The sequence below is a fragment of the Scyliorhinus torazame genome, chromosome 16, assembly GCF_047496885.1.
Source record: "Scyliorhinus torazame isolate Kashiwa2021f chromosome 16, sScyTor2.1, whole genome shotgun sequence".
NCBI lineage: Eukaryota > Metazoa > Chordata > Chondrichthyes > Carcharhiniformes > Scyliorhinidae > Scyliorhinus > Scyliorhinus torazame.
The window spans coordinates 130,865,866-130,887,613 of record NC_092722.1 but is presented as its reverse complement, the minus strand read 5'-3'; the positions used below and the strand labels follow the sequence as shown (position 1 = coordinate 130,887,613).

Genomic DNA, 21,748 nt, shown 5'->3' with positions numbered 1-21,748 from the left:
AGGACGCCATTGGGCCTATCAAGTCTGCACCGACCCTCTGAAAGAGCACTCAACCTAGGCCCACTCCCCCGCCCTATCCCTGTAACCCCACCTAACCTGCACATCCCTGGACACTAAGGGGCAATTTCATCATGGCCAATCCACCTAATCTGTACATCTTTGGACAGCCCTGAATCATCCTGGCTCCACAATAGGATTTTCACTTTCTAATTTGGGCAGCACAAATAGTATGGCATTTTAATGCTTTTCAAGCTGGTGTCTTGGAGAACTTGATACCCACCATTAAGAAAACTGAAGCTGGGAAGAAATTTCTTCCCTCAGATCAGTGAATTCCCAACTAAAGAATTGCACTTGTGTCACTGAGTGGCTTCAAAAAGGACTTGGCCGAATATCTGACTGAGAATAGGACTGGAGTTCATTGAGAGAGATACAGAGTCAGATGATAAACTATTTAATGGTATTGTTTCCAGGCAAGGGAAAAGAATGACACACTGGATGTGGAAGGCAGCATAATAGGGTGGAATATTTTAATTCTATTTATGGATGAATAGTTTGGGATTTTATTTTATTACCTTTGGCTTCATGGAGATTTAATGGATGGATGAAGTAAAGAGCATTGAGTTAGGTTAGGTTGATCATGGTCTTTGTAATCTATGACCGTGATAGGTCAAATTCTGTTGTCCAATACTTCCCTGTTGTTTAGTGTCTCTGGTGCAGTTGAATCAAACTGAAGCTAATTAATCCTAAGATGTTCTATCTGATTGGTTAAATCATTTCAGAAAAACAGATCTAATTTTAAGGCTAATGACAGAATATCTGAACTAACTAATGTCCCATCAACCTTGAAACATGTCAAGAAACTGGTATGTCATTACATTGTGTTTTTCCTCTAAAAGAAATCCCAATTATTAGAAGCATAACATTTCTCCTTATTCTGTCCCTCCTCTAATTTCTTCCATTTCTTTTGTGCATTTTTTGACCACTAATGCTTTTTATTAATTTCCAACGCCACATTTTGGATTGAATGGAGATTATATTCCACTATTTTGGTATAACTTGGGATTTTCTTTTGATTAACACTTTTATGTTTGGTGCTCACTGGACCACACAGATCAGAGAGGTTCCAGGATCAATCTCCAGCTTGTGTAGATGTAGCTGATCTCGACAGGTTTGGTGAGGTGCTTTATGACCTTTGGTTAGAGAGATGAAAAATAAGCAGAGATGCTGCTCTTTCTTTTGCTGTCAAATGACCCTGCTAGAAATGTTTTGTGTAGGCATTGGCGAATATAGGAAAAGGCTTGGGTGTGGTGCTCATCCCTGTTAGGTGGCCTATTGGAGCTGACCATCCCAGCTCAAACAAGAGACTTGGAGAAGTTAAAAGAAGGTAATTGTTGCATGGGTTTTGCATGGGCTTTGCATGGGAATCTTCGAGCCAGGAGAGGAGAAAACAGATTGAGAAAATGGTGGAATGGAGTATATTGGGTGGACAGAACAATGGTGGGAAAAGGGAAACATACCGGGATTGTGACAGTGAGGTTTCCCCCTCCTCCTGTTACATTTTTCATTCTTGTCAATAAAACCTCTTTCCAATATGAACAGTGGGATGTTTTTGGGTAGCGTACCCACATCTGAACCAAAAGCTCCGGGTTTGAGTCCCACCTTAGGACTTAGTGGCCACGGAGTATGTATTCATAACACAGCCAAACAATCAATCTGAAAATCTTTCCAAAACATTTTGATGTCTTGTGATAAGAGAAAGAGAGGCTCCTGGTCAGTGTGCGATAGAAAGAAAGTTGGAACCTCTACCATCACTATCCATAGCTCCAGACCACAACATTTGCCACATAATCCTGAATCCCTGAGTGATGTAAATGAGCTGCCTTTTGAAAAATCTGATAGCACGATATGAAGAAGAGTGAAGGAGTTAAATTATCTCTCAACCACAGATTACCTGGTCACTTTACTCATTACTATTAGTGTGACCATGCAATGCTCAAATTGACTACCACCGTTCTCTACATTACAATAGTGGCTCTGCTTCTAAAGGTGTTCAATGGCTGGGAAATACTTTGGAACATTCTCAGGTTGTGAAAATGTAAATCTGTTCCTTTCCATAGATCCAGAGAACCCCTACAGTGCAGAAAGAGGCCATTCGGCCCATCAAGTCTGCACCGACTTTCTTCTTTCATTTCTGAACGAAGGTAGGGTTTTAGGGTTAATTTGAGAATCTGCACCATAGAGATTCAAGGATTTTTTAATAATGACATTTTATTGTGCACCTGCACATTTTCAACAACTCTCTGCTAGACTGAGACCCAAGACAACCACCTGCTTACATCCAGCTTTTATAGTCCGATGAGGGACTTTCCAACATTAGCTGCATATAAAGACTTGGGATGGGGATTTTCCAGTGTTTACATGTAATAACATGAATGTACAGTTACAAGTAAGTAACTTTAATTGATGACTTGAATGTTCAGAACTCAGCATTATAATTAATAAAATATTTGACGGTTAAACAAGCTAGTTGACCAATTGCAACCAGAGCACCTACTAATATCACTTTGCTTCAAGCATTGCCCACACAGTTCAATTTTTGGTTGATGTAACATGTGAAAGTACTAAGATGTAGAGGTGGAATGCTGGAGAATTTAGTTGTTTCAGGAAGGGGAGAGTGAAGGAAACCAGAAGTTCTATGGCTTTGCGGTCTGAGAAAGAATGAGTTGCAGGTGGAGACTGTGCTGTGAATCTTGATTTGAATGTGGAGAGCAGGGAGAGGGTTAGAAACCTGTCAGAATCCTTCAGAGAAACACTAATCGCAGTAGGACTAATAAAACAGAGCCAATTTACGCACAGCAAGCTCCCACAAATAGCAAAGTGATAATGGTCAGATTTCCATTTTAGTAAACAGGTTGCGGGATATTGGTTGGCCATGACAGAAGGAGAATGTACAGAATCAAAACGAGCATAATCGACCTCACACAATGCACAACTTTTTTAAAATCTGAAGTGATCCACATTATGGCCATTCGGTTGCTGATGATAACCATCTTCTCAGTGTTTCAGTGGACATTAGTGTGGCCTGTGTCTAGCTGAATCACCATGTATAGAACTCCGCAACTAACCTCGTCAGCCTGGAGGTGTCGGCTGTGTGTGAATAAACAGCTCCCTGATGAACCGTCACTAACTACACTACTCAATAGGGAAACATTTCAATATGAGAGGTTAATATCTTTTGATTACGTTAGGGGGGGGGGGGGTCATGAAATTAATCTTTTGAGTCACTTTTCACTTTGGATTGATTCCCAAGTTTTGGCTTTTTTTGGAAAAACATATTCAAAGATGAAATGTGTACCCAACTCATTTCATTATTCTTGGCTTTGATCAGGTTTCTGAATTGAAAATGATCTCTTCCCTGCCCCCAGCACTCTGCCACCTAACACCTCTCTTTATGTTGCAGGAAGCTGCGATTGAATTAATCTTCGCCGCTTTCTCCACCACGGCCAGTGCCAGCACCTCCCTGGTCCTCTTGCTTCTCCAGCACTCCCAGACCCTGGAGAAAGTGAGACAGGAGCTGGAACAGCACGGGTTGCTTCGCCATTGTCAATGCCATCATCCCATCGCATCCCAGGATAACCCTGCTCCCCAGCACGACGACCAGGCTGATAACAAGGCGACTGAGGACATCAAGGGAGCTCAGCAGGGACGAATTACCCGAGACCAGCAGACTCGGGCTGAAGGCTGCCACCAGCCCTCGATCACCCAAGAGGATTTAACCTGGGACAACGGCTGGCTTCAATCCACTCCCTCCGCTGATAATCGAGCCCGGGATAAAGAGCGCCAGCAAACCCGGGTCAACCTGGGGCGCAGAGTCCAGGGTGAAGCATGCTCTCAGCCCCCGGTCACTGCAGATACTGAGTTGCCCGGAGCCGCAGTGACAGGCAGTGAAACGGCTCAGATGTCCCAGGATTGTGACTGCCAACACAGCCTGAGTGTGGAGTCACTCAGCCGCCTGCGCTATCTCGACTGTGTGGTCAAGGAGGTGCTGAGGTTACTGCCCCCAGTGTCTGGAGGCTACAGGACAGCACTACAGACCTTTGAGCTGAATGTAAGTAGCACTTGAACATCCGCGAAAGGAGCGCTTCCAATCCCGCCAGAAATCATACAATCAACACAAAAGGACATTCGGCCCGTCGGGTCTGTGTCAGGCATTTTGATTTGGAACAGCTCTCCAACCAGCCCCGCATGTGTTGCATTTTCCCATCTTTATCCTATCTCCTATTGAAATCCCCTGCTTCCCACACAAATATTGGCAAATTAACACCAATCCTCATCCCCAATCTGGTTCATTTTGCCAATTAAATTTCAACTCTAAATTGAGCTCTCCTTTTACAAGTGACCCAGTATTGCCTGCACAGGCCGAGTGTGCACGCTCTCTCGTTCAATTCCAATTGCTGAGCTCAATATTTTAATTTCAGCAGAATTGAGCCTTTTCCGTTATTATGCAGGTCACCCCAGCACCAACTCCTGCACTAGGATCGCAATGAAAAGAAGTCCCAATGATTTGACCCCAGTTGTAGCTACAGCCCTTCAGAACCACGGGCACCGCCGCAAATGTAGGAACACAGAAACAAGAGTAGGCCATTCAGCCCCACGAGACTGTCCCGCCACTGAATTAGATCATGGCTGGTCTGCGGCCTAACTCAATATACCTTTGGCCCATATCCCTTTAATAATAATAATATTTTATTAGTGTCCCAAGTAGGCTTACATTAACACTGCAGTGAAGATACTGTGGGCGAGGATTAGCAATGGGAGTGAGGTGGCGAGTGGGTGAGGATTACTGTGGAAATCCCCTAGTCGGCACATGTTTGGGTCCACAGAGGGGGAATTCAGAATGTCCTATTCACCTAACAGCACTTGTCTTTTAGCACTGAATATCTTTGCTTTACATAAATCTATCGCAGATTTAAAATTAAAAACTGATCTCGATTCAACTGCTGTTTGTGGGAGCGAGTTCCAAACCTCAACCAGTGAAGAAGTCCTTCCTAACATCTCCCTCGAACGGTCTGGCCCTAATTTCTAGATATACCCCCTGGTTTTATAATCTCCAACCTGTGGAAATAGTTAATTTTTAAAAAATCTACCCTGTCTTTCCCTTAATCAGAACATTGATTGGCCGTTTAAATACACTCTTAAATATATTCAATTTCCTAAGGATTATCCAGGGAGTGGGGGTGGGGTAATTGGAAAACCACTAATCCAGCAGGACTCGCTTGGTAATGCGGATTAGAGTTGAGTTGATCCTCTATATTGGACTTCTAAATCTGATATTGAGCCAGGTATCCCGCAGTGCTCCAGGCTGCAAATGGTATTTGAACAAGTCCTCAAAACAAAAGCAAAATGCAGGGAATCCTGGGAATCTCGATGTGAGGCTATCAGTCTGTAATCCCTGAGCTCTGCCTCTCTCTGTCTCTCTCTCCCCACAGACATTACCTGATCGAATGCAAAAAAACAGCATTTGCTATTTTTAAATTCAACTCCTTAATGGGACCGGGGCATGCACTGGCGCGGGGGGGGGGGGGGGGGGGGGTCTGCGATTCATTCCATTCATGTCCAGCAACACTGCAAGTCAAGCTAATGAGTAGTGTGGCCCTAACTGGTCAAACAGGGAAACTGAGCCTGTAAATCCCCACACCTTAAATTTCAGTGTAGATTCTTGGACATAGTTTGTGGGGAGGTCGCTGGGCCTGGCTTCTGTCAACCCCCGCTCAGTCATTTCCACCTGGCTAAACCCAATGTGTCTGTGGAGGAAGATTAAGCGCGGCCCACCAGGACCCGACTTGCATGTATTTCCCAATAGAGTCTTGAGCATGGTGATGGACGGTTTGCACATGTGTCCAACACCTGGCTCGCAACACAAACACCAAACAGAACACCTCCGACCGTGTCCAGCTGACCTGTGATACGCCAAGGGACACCCCCCACCCCCAAATCCGCCTAGCTTAGCTAGTGTCCATCGGCCGAAATATGCAGTTTCGCGGCAAGTGCATCGTCTAATATCTGTATATTGAGTTATCTGAAAATGCAATGTGCTTTCCAAACGTCCAGCATCTTCACCTGATTACAAGTACAATATTTGAAACCCATTAGCCAGGCGCACAGAGCTCACCCGCCGCTTCGTTTAATGCCACTTTCTTGAACGATCTTCACCGTTGCAATAATCACCCAGTTGTAATAAATCAGGCAGAATGCCTCGGCTTTCCTTCCCACCTGATCTGAACCTGTTGCTTTCATCTAGAGTAACCGGAGGAGTCCTACAATCTATCAAAGCACCTCAGGCTGGGGAGTGAGAATGTCGCCCATTTAAGCTTGGGATAGATAGATTTTTGGCCTCCAAATGGAGTTGCCGCCCCCCCTCAGCCACCATGGTACTGATGCGGAGCAGGCAGGTCGGCTCCCCTCCAGCTCCTGGCATTTTTGTTACTTGTTTGCCTCGCAAATCTCGGCTTTTAAGCATTTCAATAAACTAAACTTCGCTTGATCGACACGTTGTCCTCTCCCCTTCTCCCCCAAATCTTTCTCTCCTCTGCTGCGGGTCCATGTTTTTCCTTTGCCCTGGAAAAATATACCTCTCCTAACAGGAATGCTGCTGTCTGAATTGTAGGCGATTGACTGAATTCCTCCAAAAATGGCGTTGTTTCCAAGAGCTTTAGGTGCTGGAAACAAACGCTGGCAGAGATATTAATGAAGTGGGATTTGCCAATGAAGGAAGGAGTCACTTTGTGGAACATTTAGTTGGTTGTGCATTTCATTTGTTTCGTTATATTTATTGCAATTTCAAATGACATGACACACAGCTCAGCCGCTAGTTACAACCAAGCTGCTTTGTCTGATTGCCAGGGGTGTCAGATTCCCAAAGGCTGGAATATTATCTACAGCATTCGTGACACGCAGGAGACAGCGGCCGTGTACCTGAACCCGGACACTTTCGACCCTGACCGCTTTGGACCCGAGCGAGACGAGAGCAAAGCGGGCAGGTTTAATTATTTACCTTTCGGCGGGGGCGTTCGGAGCTGCATAGGGAAAGAGCTGGCGCAAGTGATCCTTAAAACGCTGGCCATTGAACTGAGCACCACAGCGCGCTGGGAGCTGGCGAGCAGCACCTTCCCCAAGATGCAAACTGTCCCGGTGGTGCATCCTGTCGATGGGCTGAAGGTTCGCTTTCATCGCTTGGACGGAAAGAAGGATAACGTGCCCATAAGAGAATGATCTCCCTCTCTCTGTTTCTAAATATATAAATATGTATAAAACAAGGCGCTAAGTGCGGGAGAAAATTGGCTGCTGACCACTTCCCGCGACTTCCAACAACGTGGCCAGTTTAATGCAGACTATTGTAAATGCCAAACATGTGTGAGACCCGCAGTTCGGCAAAATGCCCAGTCAATTGATAAGAGAGGCGAATAACCCATTTTCTGACAGGTATGGCCGAATATTGCTTGTTTCAGAATAACGTTGGAAAAACCGCGATTCTCAGAGGAAATTCATGCCAATCATTCTCTTCATTTGAACAATAGAACAGTTCAGTTTCCTTGAAGCTGTGGTCAGAAGCTCAAGTTTCGGGGTGTTCCAATACTGAGATCAGGAGAATGAATTCCTCCTTATTGTAATAGTATTTCTGCTAGGTCTTACCGAGCAAACGGGTGTTTTTGTAAAGGGAACTTTTACCAGAATGCCTTCTTGTTCAGCACCTCTTTCCCCCAGAATGTAGATGTGTTAATCTTTCACCCAGCGTGGAAACTGTTAATGGATACACTATTCAAAGTGAAATATCGCTCGGGTTAGATCAAAACAGTTCAATTTATTAGTGAAAGTGTGTGAAGACATGGCTGTGAACAGCGGTGGGAAGAGGTGGGGAGTGGGCGAGGATTCGGAATGGGAGTGATCTGGGGAATGAGTGAGGATTCGGAATGGGAGTGAGGTGGGAAGTTAGTGAGGACTAGGAATGGGAGTGAGGTGGGGAATTAATGAGGATTATGAATGGGAGTGAGGTGGGGAATTAGTGAGGATTAGGAATGGGAGTGAGGTGGGGAGTGGGTGAGGATTAGGAATGGGAGTGATGTGGGAGTGAGTGAGGATGAGGAATGGGAGTGAGGTGGGAGTGAGTTAGGATGGGGAGTGAGGTGGGAGTGAGGCCTTGGAATGGAAGTGAGGTGGCGAGTGGATGAGGATTAGGAATGGGAGTGAGGTGGGATATTAATGAGGATTAGAAATGGGGAGAGGTGGGGTTTGTGTGAGGATTAGGAATGGGAGTGAGGTGGGAAGTGAGTGAGGATTAGGAATGGGAATGAGGTGGGAGAGAGTGAGGATTAGGAATGGGAGTGATGTGGGAAGTGAGTGAGGATTGGGAGTGAGGTGGGAGTGAGTGAGGATTAGGAATGGGAGTTTGTTGGGAGTGAGTGAGGATTAGGAATGGGAGTGAGGTGGGGGTGAATGAGGATTAGGAATGGGAGTAAGGTGGGAGGTGAGTGAGGATTAGGAATGAGAGTGAGGTGGGAGTGAGTGAGGATTAGGAATGGGAGTGAGGTGGGAGTGAGTGAGGATTAGGATTGGGAGTGAGGTAGGGAATTAGTGAGGATTAGGAATGGGAAGGAGGTGGGAGTGAGTGAGGATTAGGTTTGGGAGTGAGGTAGGGAATTAGTGAGGATTAGGAATGGGAGTGAGGTGGGAGTGAGTGAGGATTAGGAATGGGAGTGAGGTGGGAGTGAGGATTAGGAATGGGATGAGATGGGAAGTGAGTGAGGATTATATATGGGAGAGAGGTGGCGAGTGGGTGAGGATCAGGATTGGGAGTGAGGTGGGAGTCAGTGAGGATTAGGATTGGGAGTGAGTGAGGATTAGCAATGAGAGTGAGGTGGGGAGTGAGTGAGGATTAGGATTGGGAGTGAGGTGGGAGTGAGTGAAGATTAGGAATGGGAGTGAGGTGGGGAGTGGGTGAGGATTAGCAATGGGAATGAGGTGGGTGTGAGTGATGATTAGGAATGGGTGTGAGGTGGGGAATTAGTGAGGATTATGAATGGGAGTGAGGTGGGAGGGAGTGAGGATTAGGAATGGGAGTGAGGTGGGAGGGAGTGAGGATTAGGAATGGGAGTGAGGTGGGAAGTGAGTGAGGATTAGGAATGGGAGTGAGGTGGGATGGAATGAGGATTAGGAATGGGTGTGAGGCGGGGAATTAGTGAGGATTATGAATGGGAGTGAGGTGGGAGGGAGTGAGGATTAGAAATGGGAGTGAGGTGGGAAGTGAGTGAGGATTAAGAATGGTAGTGAGGTGGGAGTGAGTGAGGATTAGGATTGGGAGTGAGGTGGGAGTGAGTGAGGATTAGGAATGGGAGTAAGGTGGGAGGGAGTGAGGAGTAGGAATGGGAGTGAGTTGGGAGGGAGTGAGGATTAGGAATGGGAGTGAAGTGGGAGTGAGTGAGGACTAGGAACGGGAATGAGGTGGGAGGGAGGGAGGATTAGGAATGGGAGTGAGGTGGGAGTGAGTGAGGATTAGGAACGGGCGTGAGGTGGGACTGCGTGAGGATTAGGAACGGGAGTGAGGTGCGAGTGAGTGAGGATTAGGAATGGGAGTGAGGTGGGGAATTAGTGACGATTAGGAATGGGAGTGAGGTGGGAGTGAGTGAGGATTAGGAATGGGAGTGAGGTGGGGAATTAGTGACGATTAGGAATGGGAGTGAGGTGGTAGTGAGTGAGGATTAGGAATGGGAGTGAGGTAGGAGTGAGGATTAAGAATGGGAGTGCGGTGGGAGTGAGTGAGGATTAGGAATGGGAGTGAGGTGGGAGTGAGTGAGGATTAGGAATGGGAGTGCGGTGGGAGTGAGTGAGGATTAGGAATGGGAGTGAGGTGGGAGTGAGTGAGGATTAGGAATGGGGGTGAGGTGGGAGTGGGTGAGGATTAGGAACGGGAGTGAGGTGGGAGTAAGCGAGGATTAAGAACGGGAGTGAGCTGGGAGATGGTGAGGATTAGAAATGGGAGTGAGGTGGGAGTGAGTGAGGATTAGAAATGGGAGTTAGGGAGGATTAGGAATGGGAGTGAGGTGGGAGTGAGTGAGGATTAGGAATGGGAGTGAGATGGGAAGTGAGCGAGGATTATATATGGGAGAGAGGTGGTGAGTGGGTGAGGATCAGGATTGGGAGTGAGGTGGGTGTCAGTGAGGATTAGGATTGGGAGTGAGTGAGGATTAGGAATGAGAGTGAGGTGGGGAGTGAGTGAGGATTAGGATTGGGAGTGAGGTGGGAGTGAGTGAGGATTAGGAATGGGAGTGAGGTGGGGAGTGGGTGAGGATTAGGAATGGGAGTGAGGTGGGAGTGAGTGATGATTAGGAATGGGTGTGAGGTGGGGAATTAGTGAGGATTATGAATGGGAGTGAGGTGGGAGGGAGTGAGGATTAGGAATGGGAGTGAGGTGGGAAGTGAGTGAGGATTAGGAATGGGAGTGAGGTGGGAGGGAATGAGGATTAGGAATGGGTGTGAGGTGGGGAATTAGTGAGGATTATGAATGGGAGTGAGGTGGGAGGGAGTGAGGTTTAAAATGGGAGTGAGGTGGGAAGTGAGTGAGGATTAAGAATGGTAGTGAGGTGGGAGGGAGGGAGGATTAGGATTGGGAGTGAGGTGGGAGTGAGTGAGGATTAGGAATGGGAGTGAGGTGGGAGGGAGTGAGGAGTAGGAATGGGAGTGGTTTGGGAGGGAGTGAGGATTAGGAATGGGAGTGAGGTGGGAGTGAGTGAGGATTAGGAACGGGAGTGAGGTGGGAGGGAGGTAGGATTAGGAACGGGAGTGAGGTGGGAGTGAGTGAGGATTAGGAACGGGCGTGAGGTGGGACTGAGTGAGGATTAGGAACGGGAGTGAGGTGCGAGTGAGTGAGGATTAGGAATGGGAGTGAGGTGGGGAATTAGTGACGATTAGGAATGGGAGTGAGGTGGGAGCGTGTGAGGATTAGGAATGGGAGTGAGGTGGGGAATTAGTGACGATTAGGAATGGGAGTGAGGTAGGAGTGAGGATTAGGAATGGGAGTGCAGTGGGAGTGAGTGAGGATTAGGAATGGGAGTGAGGTGGGAGTGAGTGAGGATTAGGAATGGGAGTGCGGTGGGAGTGAATGAGAATTAGGAATGGGAGTGAGGTGGGAGTGAGTGAAGATTAGGAATGGGAGTGAGGTGGGAGTTGGTGAGGACTAGGAACGGGAGTGAGCTGGGAATGAGTGAGGATTAGGAATTGGAGTGAGGTGGGAGTAAGTGAGGATTAAGAACGGTAGTGAGGTGGGAGATGGTGAGGATTAGGAATGAGAGTGAGGTGGGAGTGAATGAGGATTAGGAATGGGAGTGAGGTGGGAGTGACAGAGGGTTAGGAATGGGAGTAAGGTGGGAAGGAGTGAGGATTAGGATTGGGAGTGAGGTGGGTGTGAGTGAGGATTAGGAATGGGAGTGAGTGAGGATTAGGCATGGGAGTGAGGTGGGAGTCAGTGAGGATTAGGAATGGGAGTGAGCGAGGATTAGGAATGGGAGGGAAGTGGGAGTGAGTGTGGATTAGGAACGGGAGTGAGGTGGGAGGGTGAGGATTAGGAATGGGAGTGAGATGGGAGTGGGTGAGGATTAGGAATGGGAGTGAGGTGGGAATGAGTGAGGATTAGGAATGGGAATGAGGTGGGAGTGAGTGAGGATTAGGAATGGGAGTGAGGTGGGATGGAGTGAGGATTAGGAGTGGGAGTGAGGTGGGAGTGAGTGAGGATTGAGAATGGGAGTGAGGTGGGGATTTAGTGAGGATTATATATGGGAGTGAATGAGGATTAGGATTGGGAGTGAGGATCAGGAACGTGGAGAAGGGGAGCGAGGCTGACGGGTTTACATCCAAAATCACCGCTGCGTTTAACGGAATTCAGGTTTCAAACATATATCATCCGTATTTTTAGAACAATGAAAGGGCTGTTATCTATTGCATGGGCCAGTTTATATGCATTGGACCCATAAATGATAATCCGAGACATTTCAAGTGCTGGTGAAGTGGCCTCACCGAGTTTCAGTTGAGAATCTGAGTTCTAGTTATTTAAAACATATTACACAAATTGCTCCCCGGTCCCTTCTATTTCACTATCATATACTCGCCATCTAACTTCGGTTCCCAAATAGTGAATCTAATTCTCTGCTGGGCAGCTGCAGTTACTGACCTATCTGTATGATATATAGTCCATGCCATCCCAGTCTTTTGACATGTGTAGTAGTTTCCCCATTCACATATTGTGACGGTGTGGTTGTAATGTTATAAAAACTGTCCGTGCGTGTTGTAATATCTGATGAATAAACATCATGGAGTAGAAACACCTTCTTGTTGAAGGCACTGCTGGGGGGAAGGCGGTGCCGTTGTGTTAATATTGTAGTTAATATTGTATGTGTATGTGGATTATTTAGGTCGGAAACAAATTATTTTTTATTAAATTTAGAAAATGGAGAGTAATTTTATTCCAAATGTAATGGAAATGGTACTGTATGAACATTAAAAGCAATAGTTAACGTGAATGGGGCGGAGTGTCCCTTTCTGCTGTTTTGTATGTGAAATTATGCGATTATGCCACTTACTACATCTCACTGGCTCGCTTCTGAACGAGAAAAGCGCTTTCCGAATAGAATCGGTATATCCTCTCGTGTGAATATTTGGAAAAAAAAGCAGATGGGCTATTCCCCACATTTTCCTCTTCCTGTAAACGGCAGCTCTCCAGGTTACCCTGGACAAAGTGACGGCTGTTCCACTGTCAACCAAGCAGCGAGGTCCAATATCCTGAGATATAAGCGCCCACCGACACAGACAGCCCAATGCTATCACACTGAAATCAACTCACTTTCTGTTTCAAAGCGCTCAATCATGGGCCAATTCTTAACTCTGAATCTAACGCCCAAACGGAGAGGTTTTATTATATCCTAATAATAATCTTCATTGTTTCAAGTAGGCTTACATTGACACTGCAATGAAGTTACTGTGAATAGCCCCGAGTCGCCACATTCAGACGCATGTTTGGGTACACAGAGGGAGAATTCAGAATGTCCAATTCGAGGACAGTTGACGAGGATAGGGAATTAATTCTTGAGAACCCGTTGGCCCTGTCCTCACTGTATGTACTCGAGCAAAGGCGGGAGAAAGGTGTGGGGAGGGGGGGGGGGGGGGGATGTTCCTGGATAATGATTATTAGCAGAAATCAGTAATTGATTTATCTCCTCTCTGGCCCGGGGACCCGTGGCCAATTGCCACACCCAGCCGAGGCCAGCTAAATACCGAATGTGGCTTTCTCCTAGCCACGTGGCTCAGTATCAAACCAGGCATCGACAAATGAAAGGAGGATTCGCCCAGCGATTGTCGGTGGGCCACTGTTCCATCGCTGTCCTTCTGGAGCATGTGTCCTGGGCGGGGAAGGGGGCACTCCAGGTTCCCTGAACCATTGTCCTTCCTGAGCCATCCACCCCTGGGACCAGTTCTAGCCTGCCCACTCCCACCAGCACAAGGCCAGCTAATTGGCCAAGGGGACCGCCCTGGTCTGCTCTGTACGATCTGTTCCGGACTTCACTATGGTTGCTCCAATGACATTGTTTTACTTGTTGTGACTGACCCTCCTGGTGTTATCTGACACCCACTGTTTAAATACTGTGACATATCTAGGAGTTGAATGAACTTGTCAATAACTTGTAGTCCACATGTTTTAAACACCTGGCACACTGGTCCAGTTGAATGTGTTGCACATTTGTTGTTGCCGTTTGATGTGCTTTATTCGTTGGGACTGGAGTTGTTTTTCTCTGATGGGGGCAGGGAATTGCCTTTTTTGTGTACAAGGTAATTTCTGCGGAGACCTTTTAGCCAGAACCTCGAATCTTCTTTTGAGGTTGAAAGTATTCAATATTCGAATCATTAATGCCCTGTGACATGTCACATTTTATTCCCAGTTTTTGATCTTGAACATTCCATGGGTGGAGGTTGGGGAGTGGGGGTGCTATGACAGTTGGCACTATTGGATGCTGTCGAATTCTCCGTTGAAAGTCACAACTGCAACCTAACGCTATTCTGGAAATAGCGACATTTTTACAGCTGTATTTAATGGTCCATTAAATGTCACTCAATAAGATTTTCTAATAATCTAAATAACCTGAAAACTCAGCATTAATAGTGGGACTGGAGTTGTTTTTCTCTGATGGGGGCAGGGAATTGCCTTTTTTCTCCAATGCAGACTGCGGAAAACTGCAGAAGTGTTGGTTATCTCGAGACGAGGCAACCCAACATGAACAATCCACTTACATTTCCGAATGTGAGGAGCTGGATCTCAAGCCCAAGGCTACGGTGATGGTTTATCACACAACACTCGTATGTGTGTGGGAGGCTTGGGCAGTCTGAAGCAGACATCTCAAAGCACTGGAGAGGTAGCACCAGTGGTAGAGGAAATCCTCCAAAACCAATGACAAGGGGCTACAAGTACAGCCTCCTCTCCCAAGCCAACATATCCAACTTTGAGGAGCCTTTCACTCAAACCCAGCTGGGATGGACAGGATGTGTGGTCCATATATCTGCCACCGGGTTCCGAAGTCAATTGCTCTATTCGGAACTGGATCATGGCATGGGATGCCCAGGAGGAGGGTGGAAATGTTTTAGGAGTGGCACAGTGCTTAGTACTGCTGCCTTACAGCGCCAGGGACCCGGGTTCAATGGGTGGCTGTCTGTGTGGAGTTTGTACATTCTCCCCGTGTCTGTGTGGGTTTCCTCCGGGTTACGGTTTCCTCCCACAGTCCAAAGATGTGCAGATTACGTGGGGTTACGAGGTTAACGGGATAGGGCAGGGAAGGGAGAGTGGGCCTAGGTGGGGTGTTCTTTCAAAGGGTCGGTGCGGACTCGATGGGCCGAATGGCCTCTTTTTGCACTGTAGGAATTTTGTGGTTCTGTGGATTGTCCTCAAAGCACCTCTGGAAGGGTCAACCCACCCTGCTGACTCGTGCCAGTCCCCAGCTTGTGAGCGATCAAAATGGAGGAGGTTCATTCAGGACCTGCAATTCATCATCCATCTCGCCTGCACATCTTTGGACTATGGGCGGAAACCGGAGCACACGGAAGAAACCCACGCAGATTCGGGGAGAAATTGCAAACTCCACATAGTCACCCAAGGCCGGAATTGAACCCAGGCCCCTGTCGCTGCGAGGCAGCAGTGCTACCCACTGTGCCGAACAGTGGGTTTATTTTAAGACTAACAAATTTATTGCCAATCCCACTATCCACAGCAAAGTTAAAATTGTGTTTGGAATGAAAAAATGAATTGGAATTTCCATTTCCCCCAACTCCGGATTTCCTAAAGCGCGTTGTGGCCAATGAAGCTCTTTTTGAATGGTTTTCGCTGTTATAACGAAGGAAGAAGCCGCAACCCGAACGCGCACAGCAAAATCCTAGAAACGCAACGAAATATATGACTGGATGATGTGTTTTCTTCCTGGTGCGGTTTAAAGGTATTAAATATTAGCCGAGTTACCATCTATCAAATAGTGAGATAGATGTTTGACATGCCACACTCCTCAGCCTCACACTAAAATGTCACGTCAGGTGATGTGCTGAAGGATCTGGGGTGGGGCTGGAGCCCACAACCTCCTTGACCCCGGTGAGACTACGACTAGGCAAATACAATTGTGAAATCAGTGCAATAAGAAGTTTTGGATTGAAACTTCCCAAAGCCATTTGCATACTGTGCAGTAATGACCCATCAGTGGGTGGGCAAACAGAGAAGCCTGGACATGTCAAGTCAAGCTGCAAAGCTGACACCTGTCACTGAACAGGAGGCGAGGAATTTGCCAACAGCGTACTGTAAAGAAGAGAACATTCCAGAAAATGTCAAGTACTTGAGAACATTATCCGGACTCGACTGGATGACAAGTGAATGCATTTCTTCTGTCGGGGGAAATATTTTAATCACAGATATATCAACTTGATGGCTTCACTTGGTGCATGCATTTATTCAAAAGATAGTTTTCGGGTCAGCAACTGTGCTGAGCAATGGCGGGAGGGGAATATTTTCCCAGGTGCCTTTTGATTTTGTTTTTACTGTCTCAGGCTCTGGCTCGTTTTGGAGTTTGGAGACTCTGGGTTTCTCCGGCTCGTGTGTCCGTTGCCTGCATTGTTGGCTGACCCTTGAATGAACTAGAAGCACGTGTCCCTGTGACCTTGTCTTTAAGGGTGAATCCTCACGGTCACTTGGTAGATATGAATCCGCCAGCTGGTTACAGGTTATGCCGGTTCCGGAAACAATTAGCTGTGGGGCGGTTTAAAACTGGATTGAATAAATAAAAACGAATTGTGTCAGTATCTTGGAACAATATTCGTGCATCCTGGAGTGGATGCTCGTGTGCTTGTTTGTGCGGTGCTCGGCCATCCCTTACAGTTTTAAATTTATTACACCCTCATTGAATCAAGATTGTTATATTTATATTGCCATGTTTAGAAAGTTGAGGTACAATTTTCATTTTATGGCCGAAGTATAAATGGAGTCATGACCAGGCAGATGTCACAACTAAGTTCTGACACGGTCTAAAACCCGGGAGAAATCTCCACCCTCTGATCCACTGGCCCACTGCCGATTTTGCAGCATTCGTGTCCGCCTGTCACCCCTGGCACATCACCCCACACAGCCTTCTCCCGAGAGTTTATACACTGAAGTCGATAGAAAGTTCCAGAAATGCTCAGAGAGGCCAGGCACACCGTTTAACTTCTCTCTATATTTTTAATGAACTGTTTTAATGTAAAAGACAATTTGCGAACGGATCTGCCTCAGGAAACGTCGCTGTGCGTTTATCTCCGATAATGGACGAAGTTTCCAATCCAGCCGACCGTTTCACTCGCTCTTGCTCTGATCTTTTGACTTTAAGTCAAGGCAGGCGTCAGATAGTCAGGAATTTCGGAGCTTGCCTTTTCGTCCAACCCGCCTCCACCCCTGCACAGATCTGTTTATTTGACGGGCAGTGAACTTGACAAGTTTCTTCCAAAGTTCACGCAAATGTCACCGTCCGTCTTTTGGGTCAGATTGCGGTCAGTGGTGGCTGAGTCCGGGCGCAAATCTCCCGGGCCAAAAGGACTCCCTCCCGGGCCAAAAGGACCCACCCCCGGCTATGCCGAGCAAAAAGGAACGGCCATTCACCGACAATCCTCAGGAACCCCCGGCGTCAAACCACAATTCGTTGGTTATTGTCAACTTTTATGGGCTGTGAAGTCAACCACCTCATCTTTAGGCTAAACTCTGTCAGCGAGGAGGGGGTGAAAGACAATACATTAAATAACTGCATTCTGTAGGTTTGCCTAATGGGCTCGGACACTACATATAAACTGTGATTAATGTAATCACGTTAACAAAAACAATTTTTAAAAAACTACTGCAGATTCCAGTGAGAATCTCCGTGAACACTACGTTTTCAATGACAAACTCAAATGTCATTCACTATCAGTCCACTGAGGAAGCGATTACCCTCAGAGATCATCATTGTTATGAATTGTCCATAAAACCCATCATTACGCCATCTGCTGGGACTCAAACAAACGACCATAACTGAATGAGCATAACATTGATTAATAAATAACTGGTCCATTCCACTCTGTAAAGAGAACGCTCTTACCCCCGAATGCCGAACAATGAGCCGCCTGTGTACCGTCTTCAAGACAGATTTGACTAACTATGCTTTAAGGCGGACATTTATAAATTAGCTCGGGGGGGTCGCCAAGTTATTCGCGGCGAGCCCATTATCAGCTCACGCTTCGTTCTGAAGTGGTTCCAATCGAATGTAGAATGGCACATTTATAACAGGACCATCGACATTTGAGCAGGAACGAAATAAATGTCTAAAATCCTGTTGCTATGCGGCGCGCAGCAATGATTGTCCTTTGGGGAAGTTTTATTTGGACGGATCCCTGCATTTTAAGCCTTAGTTTAAATGATGTGAAATGAGTTAGTCCATTGGAATGCTATCCTTGGATCAGGTATACAGCGCATAGTTAATAGATCATTTTGAAGCAGATATATTGCAGTGTTAGGACAACAGGAGCACGAACTGCACCGTGACCTTGTGTTTTTGCTGCCCTTAACTCCACCACTGCAGTGTCCTGTGTTGGTAGCCGTCTGCCCGTTTAATCGTCTCCCCTCAATCCAGCCAGTTTCGAAATAGATTATTTAATCCGAACCAGATTTTGTTTTAGAGCGACGAACATATTTCGAGGAATACATCATGTTAATTCTATTTTACTGAGCAGTGAATTAGTGTCATATTTCTCGAGTGTGCAGTCGGAATACCTGTTATGTTGGCACCTCGCTGTGCACACAGCGGACGAAAAGCTCCACTTCAAACTAGCAGACTGTAGTAGGATCACGCACCGAAAATAAAATAAATGGCCATTCGGCCCATCTGGTCATTGTCGGCTATCTGAAAGACCTATCCAGTCAGGCACACTATCCACATGGAAATGGTTCTCATTTTTAGAAAGTATTTATCCAATACCCCTTTGGAAGCAGCACATATCCTTAACAATTCGCTGGCTTGCGTCAAAAAGCCACTTTTTGAGCGGTGCTCCGTGTTACCATAGGGGATGTGGGCGTCGCTGGCTGCACCAGCATTAATTGCAACAAACAGAAAATGCTGGACAATCTCAGCAGGCCTGGCAGCATCTGTGGAGAGAGAAGGGAGCTAACGTTTCGAGATTGGGTGACTCTTTGTCAAAGCTCAAAATTATTTATTGCCCGTTCCCATAATTGCCCTTGAACTGTGTGGCTTGCTGGGTCACTTTCAGAGGGTATTTAAGAGTCGACCTCCTAGAAACATAGAAAACATAAGAGCAGGAGGAGGCTATTCGGCCCTTCGAACCTGCTCCGCCATTCATTATAATCATCCAACTCAATAGCCTAATCCCGCTTTCCCCATATTCCTTGATCCCCTTCCACCCCAAGTGCTATATCTAACATGTTTTGGCCTCCAGTGCCATCTGTGGTAGTGGATACCACTGGCTATTAAGGAATTAAGGGCTATGGAGAGAGAGCGGGAAAATGGAGTTGAAATCAGCCATGATTGAATGGTGGAGTGGACTCGATGGGTCGAATGGCCTTACCTCCGCTCCTATGTCTTATGGTCTTATGTTGTGGAGATGCCGGCATTGGACTGGGGTGAGCACAGTAAGAAGTCTTACAACACCAGGTTAAAGTCCAACAGGTTTGTTTCGATGTCACTAGCTTTCGGAGCGCTGCTCCTTCCTCAGGTGAATGAAGAGGTATGTTCCAGAAACACATATATAGACAAATTCAAAGGTGCCAAACAATGCTTGGAATGCGACCATTAGCAGAAGATTAAATCTTTACAGATCCAGAGATGGGGTGACCCCAGGTTAAAGAGGTGTGAATTGCATCAAGCCAGGACAGTTGGTAGGATTTTGCAGGCCAGGTGGTGGGGGATGAATGTAATGCGACATAAATCCCAGGTCCCGGTTGAGGCCGCACTCATGTGTGCGGAACTTGGCTATAAGTTTCTGCTCGGCGATTCTGCGTTGTCGCGCGTCCTGAAGGCCGCCTTGGAGAACGCTTACCCAGAGTATCGCATTCCAAGCATTGTTTGGCACCTTTGAATTTGTTTATATATGTGTTTCTGGAACAGACCTCTTCATTCACCTGAGGAAGGAGCAGCGCTCCGAAAGCTAGTGACATCGAAACAAACCTGTTGGACTTTAACCTGGTGTTGTCAGACTTCTTATTATGGTCTTATGGCTCACCGCTCTCTGGGTGAAGAAATCTCTCCTCATCTCAGTTCCCAAATCGTCCATCCCATATCCACAGGGCCGGACATTAGTGAACCACTCGGGTTCTTACAACAATCGACAATGGTTCCACGGCCGTCATTAGACTTTTAATTCTAGATTTCTATTGAATTCACATTTCATCTATCAGATCGGAACTCGGTCCCCAGATTTTTTTTTAGTCATGATCACCCCCATTTACATTCCTTTGTCTTTTTGTTCACGGCCTCTTTGTCAATTTCCACCGATGGCCACCATCTACACAGCCCTACTGTTCCACGCCACCCCACCCCCATAACAGTATTAATCTGACCCTATTTTCAGTTCTCTTCTTTGACAAAGAGTCATCTACAGATGCTGTCAGACCTGCTGAGATTGTCCAGCATATTCTGGGTCTCCGGCTGACTGGTCTAGTGACAATACCACCGCGCTAATTCCTTCCCTGTTGATACAGTAAGAGACTTCACATGGACATCTTTGTTCTACAGGCAATGGGAACAAGGTGACAATGGGAGGAAAACAAAATACAATCAGAGCTGGTTTAGATTTGAAAAACACAGAAAATGCCTGGGGTCCTCAGGCGGTCTGGCAGAATCTGCGGGGGTTTAATTTGAGTGCGTGTTGTAGAAGGTAAAACCATCCCCGAATGCCAAATATTCACAGGGCACCAACACTCCAGCTTTTCCTGCTTTGAGTCTCGAGTACTCCTCTCACAAAGACTGTACATTTCCCAGCTTTAACATTTGGACGTTTTCCAAAATACCTGTCTGTCCCCTTGCAGTTCAAAATGACAGGAAATCGCCAATAAAAGCGATTCTGTCCTGACTTTACACAATACTAATTATTATTTTCCGTCGACAAACAAGTCAGTAATTTCTGGTTGTCTGTTTTGTGATTTAAAACCGGTTCGGCGGCTTTCCTCCCTCCCCCACACGGAGGGGAGTCCATCCCTCACTGAGTGAGTACTTGAGTAACAGCACCTATATTCAATCCCAGTCTCTGCAATTATTCGATTTACAGAGTGGTGAAATATAACGGCGTTTGATTTGATTTTAACAATGGATTGTCCCGAAAGGTATAACTAGTGGGTGTTAACAAAGGATTAACTATGATGTGATGCTCAGTCAGACTTGGCTTCTCCGCCTTGCAAACTATTGAACAGGAATCTCCTCATCAGAACTCAAACCGACAATTAGCAAGAGAAAAGACGCTGTAAGTATTGTTACCTCCCTCCCCATCAGCGGTGCAGGTAGCAATATTCATTATTTATTAGTCCGTACACAATTATAATTTGCATTGTAATGGCCGGAATGTGATGGCTGAATCACTCTAACCTTCCCACTCCACATTGATCCAGACTTTGAACTTCAGGAAGAGGTAACACCTGTTTGTTGGATGTGGATGGACTGGAAACAGCTGGCCGTATCTTTCTGGGCACATTTATATTGACCACTTCGAGCTGAGAACCCCAAACGGATCTCTTTTCAATGAACCGCAGTGCTGGGGGCAGTCCAGACAAGGAAGAGGCGGTAATATTGCCCAGTGTGCCACGCTGCCCATCAAAAACACAGTGCAGAGCCGCGCTTTGTGCCCCATTACAATCCCAGCCGTATAACTCGGCAGTGGGGGTCCGTGTGCTTAAACACTGCCAGAGGCATTGTTGTTAAAGTGATTAGGCTGAGATCCGGAGCTTCAAATCCACAATTCGGCGTGGATCTGATTTGGGCTGGTTTATTTTTGTTCAGTTGCACAATTTGCAAAACTGTTTTGCACCTCCGCCTTTGGTTAAAATAGGTAAACCAATGAGAGAACGACCAGGTGCTGTGAGGGATCGGCAGGAACTATTGGCAGTGTCCGTGGAGGAATGGTGGCCAGCATGGGCAGAGAGCAGCGGGTCAGCAAGGGTTAACGCGTA

General features: G+C 46.6%; 1 protein-coding gene across 4 annotated transcripts in view; it reads left to right on the top strand.

Moving 5' to 3' along the window:
• The window catches only part of LOC140393074 (cytochrome P450 26A1-like), a 57,206-nt gene that overhangs the window by 19,282 nt on the left and 16,176 nt on the right, over window positions 1–21,748 (top strand). For 2 of the 4 annotated variants that reach the window (XM_072479063.1, XM_072479064.1), the window contains exon 6: window positions 3,461–4,108. In XM_072479063.1, the coding sequence (XP_072335164.1) occupies window positions 3,461–4,108 (648 nt within the window). Of the gene's footprint in view, window positions 1–3,460; window positions 4,109–6,903; window positions 9,086–20,881; window positions 21,046–21,748 lie in introns of those variants that run through there. The other 2 variants (XM_072479066.1, XM_072479068.1) reach the window with 2 other exon arrangements.